At 58.5% G+C, this 9747-nt stretch overlaps 2 protein-coding genes across 5 annotated transcripts in view; both read right to left on the reverse strand.

Moving 5' to 3' along the window:
* ASAP3 (ArfGAP with SH3 domain, ankyrin repeat and PH domain 3) overlaps positions 1-264 on the reverse strand; it is a 17826-nt gene extending 17562 nt beyond the window's left edge. For both annotated transcript variants that reach the window (XM_015649467.3, XM_015649468.3), the window contains exon 1: positions 5-264. In XM_015649467.3, the coding sequence (XP_015504953.1) occupies positions 5-127 (123 nt within the window). In that variant the 5' untranslated portion in view covers positions 128-264. The remainder of the gene's footprint in view (positions 1-4) is intronic.
* A 2126-nt stretch (positions 265-2390) lies between these two features.
* Positions 2391-9747, reverse strand: part of E2F2 (E2F transcription factor 2) — an 8643-nt gene continuing 1286 nt past the window's right edge. Inside the window, exons 2-6 of one of the 3 annotated variants that reach the window (XM_015648991.2) lie at positions 5276-5363; positions 4696-4915; positions 4418-4576; positions 4138-4252; positions 2391-3899 (exon numbers count right to left, since the gene is read on the reverse strand). In XM_015648991.2, coding sequence (XP_015504477.1) covers positions 3414-3899; positions 4138-4252; positions 4418-4576; positions 4696-4915; positions 5276-5363 — 1068 coding nt within the window. In that variant the 3' untranslated portion in view covers positions 2391-3413. Of the gene's footprint in view, positions 3900-4137; positions 4253-4417; positions 4577-4695; positions 4940-5261; positions 5364-9747 lie in introns of those variants that run through there. The other 2 variants (XM_015648990.2, XM_015648992.1) reach the window with 2 other exon arrangements.

Below are 9747 nucleotides of genomic sequence, written 5' to 3' on the forward strand. Positions count from 1 at the left end.
TCACCTCCTCCAGAGCCCCCACAGCCCCCCGACACTTCTGCATCTTGGAAGCGAAGGCGGCGGCCGAGGAACTGAGGTCCTCGTTGGTCACGGCCAAGAAGTCGGCCACGCTGAGCTGTTCGGGCATGGTGCGGGGGCACCGGGCGGCGGCAGGGGGAGCGCCTCCCCTGCGGGGTGCCCCAGGGTGCCGGCTCACCTGGCTCAGCGCCCCGCACCGGGAGCCCCGCGCCGGGAGCCCCGCGCCGCGCCGGGAGCCGCTCCGAGCCTCCCTCCGGCCGCTCCCGCCCCTCCGCCGTCACGCGGCTGCCCCGCCCGTCCGCGCGTTAAAGGCGAAGAGCCGCAGTGCTCCCCAAGAACTGCTCCCATGACCCCCATTCCGGGACGAAGGGGGTGCGGGGTTCCCCGGTGCTGTGGTGGGATGAAGAGAAAACCCTGGGATCTGTGTGGATCCGCACCCACAGCCTTACCGCGGCACCCGGTACCCGCCTTTCCCAAGCACCCAGCGTCTCCCTAACCCCAATACCCACATTCCCCAGGCACCAGCATCCCCCCTAACGTCAACACCCACCCTTCCCAGGCACCCAGCACCCACATAACCCAAGCACCCAGAGACCCCAGCACCCACGTCCGCCCGGAATCCACCTCACCCCAGCACTCCAGTACTCACCTCTCCCAGGGACCCCAGCAACCACCTATCTCCATCTTCATAGGAGATGGAGACACACACGATGCCTTAGGATTATGCCCAGTCCTCTCCAAACACCGGTTTAACTGGAGCTCGCCCCCACCCTGGCCTTCCTAGGACCCCGAGGGGACAATCCTTGGATAGAGGCATAGTTACTGGAGCCCTTGGCTTTTTGTTCCGCTGGAGGCGACCGTTTTGTTCCCTCTCCTGTCCCCTCATTCGTCCCACCTCTCAGTGGAATTTGGTATCCCATTCCTGTTTGTTTGCACTTCCCGGAGGATGGGGAAGCCTGGACACCTCAGGAGCAGGCAATGAGGTTGAACAGACGCTGAGCACAGCCCTCTGCAGGGCTGGGGCTGGTGACAAACCGGAACAGAAAGGGGCAAAATGCCTCACTGGGGCTGGTTTGCCATAAGAGAGGCTAACATGAGTGCAAGGGGGCTTTTCAGACTTGCCCCCCTCCATGCCCCTTGCACCCCTCATCCACGGTCGATCAGGGGGTGACAGACCCTCGACCTTTTCACTGAGCCAGGATGGGGCTCAGTAAAACTCAGGTCCGTGCCTAACCAGGGCCAGTCCAAGCCCTCCTCTAAGGAAGACTGGGTATCGGGAAGAGCCATCACAAGCCTTGGGTGAACGGCTACGCTTGAAAGATTCCACCCCTCTGGCACCAGTAAGCAGGGAAGCCCACGGTTTGGGGCTTCACAGTTTGGGGGGGATTCAACATCTGCCGAGCTCCCGGGACATCTTCCTCGGCAGGGCTCTGGCAGACAGAGGGTTAAAAGGCTGCAGCCCAGGAAGGACCGGAGCTGGAAGGATTTGGGATAAGAGCCTCTCAGCAGACAGGCAGCCCCCGATCCTTCTGCTTCCCCCCATCTGCCCCGAGGGGGTCTCTCCAGCCCCTTGGCTGGGGTGGCCCTGCCACCTCCTGGCTGGCCTGGGGACTGCGCGGGGAGGGGGGCAAATCGCCCAGGGACATCCCCTTACTTGCTGTAGGACACTCATTTCCATGGGGGATGGGGTCTCTGTGCCCCTCGCCTGCCCGGGGCTCTCCTCCTCTACACCACCAGACAAACTCTGCAACGCCAGCATCAGGTACAAGACATCACCTTCAGTACCTTCAGACACCACTGAGTACCAGTGGGTATCACTTGGTACCAGTGAACATCAGGTACCACCAGACATCACTGGGCACTACCAGATATCACTTGGGTACCACCGCCCACCACCACATGCCACAGGACATCACCTCGTACCACTGACCATCACTTTGCCACTTTGGTGGCATCCCCAGGTCACAGTATGACAGGTAACACATGGGGAAGGACCTTACATGGACACAGCTCCCCCAGGATCTTGCTCTGCAGACCCCAAATCGGGGTGCACAAGCCCATCCAGTCCCCAGATCCATAGGGAGCTGACCCCCAGCCCTGGGGAATTTCCCACACTCCTGGTTGAAGGCGCTCTAGCTCAGGCAAAGGCTCATCCCAGCCAGATTTGGGCTGGAAATCACCAATTTGAACAGGTCAGACCCATTGTCCTCACTCCAGTCAAAGCTTCATCTCAAACCCCTTCTCCAGAAGTGCCTACAGAGCAGGCTGGTCCCAAAACAGGCCATTTTACCCTGAAAACAGGAACAAAACCAGTTTAGCTCTTCCATCCTCCCAAACCATTTCAGCATTTTGCTGCTTAGAGCAAAACAGCCTTTTAGAACTCCAAAATTATATTTTATTTCAACCCCTCCTGGGCAGAAAAAGTCCCACACATTTTTCCAGGCCAAAACATATTCTCACCCACACCATCTCTTGAGCCAATCTACAGGGGCACCAACAACCCAAGGAAGGAAAACTTAAATACACCCACTGACAAATCCAACCCCTCCCAGCCCCACACCAAAGGGGGAACCCAGATAAATACAGTGCAATAATTACAGATATTTTGCAAGGAATGGCACAATTAAAATCCCTATCCTACCCCATGTCCCAGGGCTTGTCCCAAGCTGTTTCCCAAGCCCCTCTCTTGCAGGTCATCGCCTCCTCCAGGCATACCTCTTCCCTGTACATTCCAGTTTTTATACTCCCAGCACCAATAGCTCCCAGAGGCTGGAGGGAGGGAACTGGTGTGGACTGGGGCAGAGGGGCTGCAGTCCCTCAGAGAATACAGCTCCATGTTCTGGCCAGAGATTTGCCAGAGCCATGTGAGCTTCATCCTTCCCTCACCCAAAGATGACTTCAGTTTTGCTGCCTGAATGTTTTTTTAAGGATATTCCAGCCATGGTGGGAATGTGCCACTGGAAATGACCTGTTGAGACCATGAAGAACCAGTTTAACTGAGGAACAACTGGAGTGACCCCAAAACATGACACAGACCATTCTGGGCAGAGGTTTCTCTGCCACCCAAGGGTGCCCCTAACCCATCTGGGGCACTCAAAAGGTACCCCCAACTGTGGGGTAATGGTGGGAAGCATCAGTACCCCATGGATTTATGGGGGCATGCTGGGATGAGTCCTGGATGGATCCCAGGGCACTCCCAGAGCCCAGTGAGGTGACAACCAACCCAGGAGAGTGCATAGAGCCACACTGGGTGAGCAACACAAGTCCCCCTCTCTCTGCCATCCTCAGAAAAACCCGTGCTCCCCAATCTCTCCAGTCACCCCACACAGATCCCATGCGCTCAGGACACAAGTGGCCAGAGGGAACAAAGGAAATGATGACTGGCGGGGGGACACTCAGTGCTTCAGCAGGTCCCCCAGGTCATATGTCTCAAAGAGGTCTGTGACACCCTCGCCCTCAAGCCCCCAGAGATAGTCATCCTGTTCCAGGGCGGGTGAGAAGGTGATGAAGGGTCCCGAGTCCAGGTGGGAGGGGGTGCAGGGCAGCTGGTCCTCCGTCTGCTGCAGAAGGTGGGTAGGGGAACCCAGGAGTCCAGGCTCCATCTCCAGCAGTGAGCTGGGTCCCCCCTGGATGGGAAGAGGCAGAGATGGGGGTGAGAGAGGGCTTCCTGTGCCCCCCCAGCTCTGGGAGATGGGGTAGGGTGGCTGTTTAGCTGGTGGGGAGCTGTTTGGCGGGGAAAGGGGTACGGGGTGGTCCCGTGGGGAGGTGGCAGCAAAGGGAACAGGGTGCTCCTTGGTGCGGCTTTCTTCTGTGATCTCTTCTGGGCAGAGGTACACCTCAATGGGGCCATTGGTGCTCTTCAGGTGGAGCTGGACGTTCTCCTGGAAGGGCAGAGTAAGGCTCAGGGGGGCACCCAGAAGGTCACCCATATCCCACTCCACTGTCCCCAACCCATGAGGGATCCAGTTGGAGCACTGCACCCCTTGAAGAACCAGCTCAGGATCAAACAGTCCTGTGGAAGACACCCCAAAAAACACCCAGGGTCATGCTGGGCTGTATCCTTGGGACACACCAGAGGGACCCATCAAGTGTTGCACAGATTCAGCAGCACCCACACACCTGGCTGAAATCTGGCACCTCCAGCTGTGTTTCAGGGGGAGCCTTCACGGCAATCACCGTCTGTTCCTGGAAGCTGCTGATGGCACAGAGGTCCTGGTAGGTGACGTATGCCAGCGTGAACAGGGACAAGGTATAGGAAAAGGAGGGGCTGCAAGCAGGACATCAACCCTCGCATCCCTCCAAGCACCCCCCAAGCCCAGGGGAATCCAAGTGGAGGAGAAGGGGCTCAGAGGGGTCCCCAAGACCCTGCCCTCCCTCCCATCTCCCTCAGCAAGGATATCTCTGGTTGGTCTCATTGTCAGCCAGCTGCTGGATCTGCAGGGCACAGTCCTGCATGAGCCGGTCCAGCATCCTCTCTGTCCCAGCCAGTTCAGCCAGATCCCCTTGCAGCACTTGCTGCTTCGCCACCATCGCTGCATCCTCAAAGATCCCCGTCCCCCTGCCAACAGAGATGGCATCTGAGTGATGGCACAGGACACTCTACGTGTCCTCAAGCCACACGTCCCCGACCCTGCCCCATCCCTCGTGACCCATTTTCAGCTGCCCAGCATCACTTACATCCACTGGATGTGGTTCTTGGATTTCTTGCGGATGAGTTGGATGCCCTCCAGTACGTTGGTGATGTCGTAGATGCGACGTTTCTGGACCTCCAGCACCTCGGCAGCCCGGTTCAGATCCACAACACCATCAGGAGACTCGTTCAGCAAATGGATGAATTTTTTGGTGAGCAGCCCCAATGAGGTGTCGTAGCGAGTCTTCTCCCCGGGAGACTTGGGGGCTGTGGGGAAACAAGAGACCCCCCCTTCCTCTCCTTAGTTTGGGATGTGGGATGGAGATGTCATGGGGCTAGACATGAAAGACTACCTGTTCCTTTCTTTAGAGTCAGATGTGGGACAGAGGCTACATAGGGTTGGAGACAAGAGACCTCTCCATCCTCTCCTTAGCCAGGTCCAGGGACGGAGATATCACTGGGCTGGACATGAGAGACACGCCCCCCCCCCCCCATGCTCTCCTCAGTGTGGGATGTGGGCTGGAGGTGACATGAAGTAGTGCTAGAGAGGACATGGTTCTAAGAGGGAAGAGAAGTGAGTCTGTTCTCCCCAGCTTCCCCTGCCCCATCTCACCCTGCATCACTTACTCCTGGGGCTGGGGACCTGTGCCAGTGTCCAGCCTTTCCCCTTGGGCATGCGAAATTCGGGGCCCTCCAGGTCCAGCTTCCTCTTGGCCTGGAGCACAAGAGAAAACCCTGCATTGTGGCCAAGCCAGACACCCCTCTGAGTTCCCCAGACCCCCCAGGGCCATCAGCCAAGCCCTGGGTACCACATCCTGGGGTGGGGGAATATTGCAAGAGGCTCATTCAGTTGCAATACTCCTTTTGGGAAGGGACACAGCAGCACCTAGCAGTGTGAGAGGCCACTGAGAGAACTGATGGAGAGGAGATATGGGGTCCTGTAACCCACCATGGCTTCCTGCACACCCTGGCACTCACAGAGAACTCACTTCCCCTTACCCCCAGCTCCTGGCAGGGCTCCACAGGCTGACCCCTGGGAATGCGGTGGCTCTGAAGCCAGATCTTCACCCTCCCACCCTGCCAGCTGGCCCACTGAGGTGCATGATGTCACTTCCCACCTCCCACCCGCATTATGGTTGAGGCAGCCGAGGGCATTCAGCTGCCACCAGCACACCTGGCACCAGCTGGGTTCAGCCCCCCCGGGACCCCTGGGTGCCCTGGACACATGTACCCAGCTGGAGGGAAACTGGGATGAGGGGACCATGCTGGGTTCTGGGAGGGGAGACAAACATCCCTGCACCTGCTGTCCCCTCATCAGGGCAAGCAGCTCCTTGAAATCCCCCCCCAAGGAACCCCGAGCAGCACTTGGGCAGAAGGGACACAGGGAAAAGTGCAGCTGTGTAAATTCACAGAGGAAATGGAGGGTGTCACCAACCCCCCCCCCCCCCCCCCCCCCCACCAATGCAAACAAAACCCCCAGGAACTCTCCACACCCACAAACACGCACAGGGTGATTTGGGGGGGAACGCTTTGGCTCAGGAGCAGAGAGCAGCCCCCCAGCCCCATCCCGATCCCTGTCCCCCCCCCCAGTACCTGCTCCCAGGCTGGGCTGTCCCACAGGATCCCCCCCAGCACATCCCTCATGGCACCCAGGTCCCTGTGCCGGCTCTGACGGCGGCTCCCTTGGGAGCACAACGCAATTTGCAGAGAAGGGTTGGGCACCTCGGCCTCGTTCCCACCCAAGGGGGCTGGCGGAAGAGGCGCCAGGGGCTGTTTTCTGCCCCCCCAGGGAGCCAGGTTGGTCCCGAGCTCCTGTGGGAATCTGTTCCCTCCCACCCTCCACGGAGCAGGTTTTTCCCAGTGAACTTGCTTCCAACCCCAGCCTTGTGCCCCCAGATGTGCCCCGGAGCTGCCAGCACCACAGCGGTTAATGCCAAGCACATGGGAAACACCTGCCTCAGATAAGACCTCATCCATCTGCCAGCACGGAAGGGCGGACATCACCCTGGCCCCTCCTCCCCCCTCCCCGCTGGTATCCCTTACTTCTCCAGTATGGATGGCCACGGCCAATGTATGTTCCCATAGCTGTTGGGGAGGCCGGGTGCACCCCATCTGCCCCAAGCAATGGGGAAACTGAGGCACAGAGCAACTCACATCAGGTACTAGTGTTTCCAGACGCCTCCAAACCCCCCGAATCCCCACCCCACGTGCAGGAAGGGATAAAGGGGGACCTCTGCTTCCCCAGGTGCGGTTTTGGGGGCTGGGAGCTTGGGGGGCTCAGACAACGGCAAAACCCTGAGTTCTGGGACCCACCAGCAAGGGACAATGGACAAGGGGCTCCCTCCTGTGACTCAGCTGCCATTCCCCAAGCCGGGCAGGATTAGGCACATAACAGCTGAGTAGAGCACAGCAAGGGGCTCCCACCACCCTACCAGCACTTGGGGGGGGGGGGGGGGGGAGTAGGTTGAACCAGAGTAGGTAGGGGAGCAGGGACCAAACCCAAAGATCCCCCAAAGACATGGCAGTAACACCCCACGCCACTTCCCAGCCCCCAGCCATGGCTCCCCAGCATGACGGAACACACCATCGACACACCAGTATGATGGTGGGGGTGGGAAATCAGGCTTGACCCCAAAATTTCGGGGGTATGCAAGGCAGTGAGGGGGCAGGCTGGGCCCCCTGCCAGCTCTGCCTGCCAAGCAGCCCTGAGCCCAGCCCTGGCGCCAGGGGCTACACCCTGTGCCCAGCCCAGCCATCAGATCATCCCTGAGCCCCCCCGCGGGGGGCTCCTCCTGCCAACCTTCCCTTTCAACAGCATCCGTTACCTTCTTCGGGCTTGCCCGGGCTCTGCCCGGCCCTTTATGGGGCTCCCCCCCGTTCTTTCTTTTCCCAGCCCCACCGTCCCCACGGGGGCGTGGGAACGCAGCACCTGGGGCTGGGCACTCAGAGCTGGCAGGGAGTCAAGGGGCACTCCAGGATCCTGCTGCTTGCTTGTGCCAAGGGGCTGCTGGGTCAGACCCCCACAGGTGCAGCCCCCACTGCCTTAGTATAACACAAGATGTGGACAGGGGAATGGAGACTGATCCCAGATTTGGGCAACAGTGAGACCACCCTGCACTGGGGAGGAAGGCAGATAGGTAGGTACTGATCCCTACTCTGGGGTGCAGCTGACATCTGCATCGCTTCCAATAGCCCCATCCCGGGAGATGTTCCCCGGTAGAGAGGAGGTGGTGGCTTTAAAAGCGATTAAAAGCAATTTAAAAGCAACCAAAAAAGCCCCTCCAAAGGCAGCAAAAAAATTTGCCACTTCCCCACCCATCCCTCCCCCAAAAAATCCTCCCTTTTGCCCATGCGGAAAACTCTTTGATGGGATCATGTCACCCCTGTAGAATCTGGGGTGCTGCTGAGCAGGTTCTCCTGCAACCCAGCACCCACAGGGGCTGCCACTCTCAGGTGCTCTTTGCACGGACGGCTCAGCCCTGCCAGCTCGTACAGAACCACAACACAGTCTGGACGCCCTTGCTCAGGGTGGGGAGCTAGGATCCCACAGCAGAAACGGCCCTCTCTCCAGTGCTCTTGCATAGATAGCCCTAAGCCCCTACAGAGACTCCACAGCCCCTATAGAGATGGGCAAACACTGATGACAGGATTGGCATGGGCTAAAACCACTCCAAAATACACATTTTCCCTGGAAAAAATGCATTTTATTACTCCATAACCTTTAAATCAGAGAGTATGGTAAATTTAAGGCTTTTTTGGAATATGAGAGAGAACACATCCCGCTTTCCCGCGGGATGATATGCTTCTCCTCCACGTGATCCCAGATCACTCGTGTCACAAAGCCGGTGGGATCGCCGCAATTGCCCTGACTGGGAATGGGGGGAAACGCTTGTATTTGATTGCATAGGCTCTGCACACAAAGGTTGTGCCATAAAAAGGGTGTGTGCGGCAGGAACCTCAGCTGTCAGGGCTGTGAGTGCCATACCGAGGTTGGAAACAGGATCTTCAGCACCACGAATGGGATAATGGCAGCGGGAAATGAGATGGGGACGGGGGGGGAACCCCTCTCGCAAGCCACCAAGGGGTATAGAGGAGCACATCATGTCCCCAGTTGTCACATGAGCCCCCCAGACCCTGTTCAAGGGACGGGTGTAGGCAGCAGCACCTGGAACATCCCCTTGTATGGGTGATGATGATGGTGGTGATGCCAGAGGCCGTTAGCCCAAACCCTCTTAATCCCAGGTGTCACTTAAGGACAAGCATTTCGTGTCCCCAAGTGCATCACAAGCCCCACCCGGCCACATTTAGGGGGCAGCGGCAGAAAGGAGTACCCTGAGCACTGAAGTGGGTGATGATGATGATGACAAAGGGGCCATTAGCCCAAAACCAGCTCTGCACATCCACAGAAATGGTACTGGGAGCCTCTGGTGTGTTTTTAAGGGAGGGGGCAACAATGACGGTGTCTTCTTAAACAGCAGTCCGCGGCAGTGCAGGGTATCTCACGCGGCTCGGAGACAAAGAGGCCGGAGAGGAGACAGGTAGTCCCAAAGTCCCCCGGGATGGGACTCGAAACGGCCGCATCCAGCCCTCCAGCCACGGCTTCCACAAAGAGGGAAGCAAAGCCACTCCCTCTCCCTCCACCGCGGCAATGTCCCCAGCTGGCATCAAGCATCAGGGACTGGGAAAAGGGCGGGGGGAGGGAATAAATAAATAAATCAAGCTTTGGGAAAACTAAATCGGTGTTAGGGGGGTCTGGGATCCCTCCCAGGACCGAGGAGAACAGAGGCTCACAGTGAGGGCTGGATGTGTGCCCAGGCTGGAGCAGGCAGGAATTAAATGCCAGCTGCCAGGGGGAACTGATGGGCCAGGGACTCGGAGGGGGCCCTCCAAGAGCAGGGACAGGCACGGGGCCAGCACCCGACTTGTGCCTCACTTTCTCTGTTTAGGGGTAGGTTTGCAGCTTGGTGTTGGGCTCTGTAAACACAGCCGTGACCCCGCGGCTTGGCGACAGGAATATGGGATGGCAACCCCCTACACAACTCCCAGCATCAGGGTCTGAGCTACAAAGCCTTGGGGTGATCCATAGAGGATGAGACCCA

Source organism: Parus major, chromosome 23, assembly GCF_001522545.3.
Source record: "Parus major isolate Abel chromosome 23, Parus_major1.1, whole genome shotgun sequence".
NCBI classification, from domain to species: domain Eukaryota; kingdom Metazoa; phylum Chordata; class Aves; order Passeriformes; family Paridae; genus Parus; species Parus major.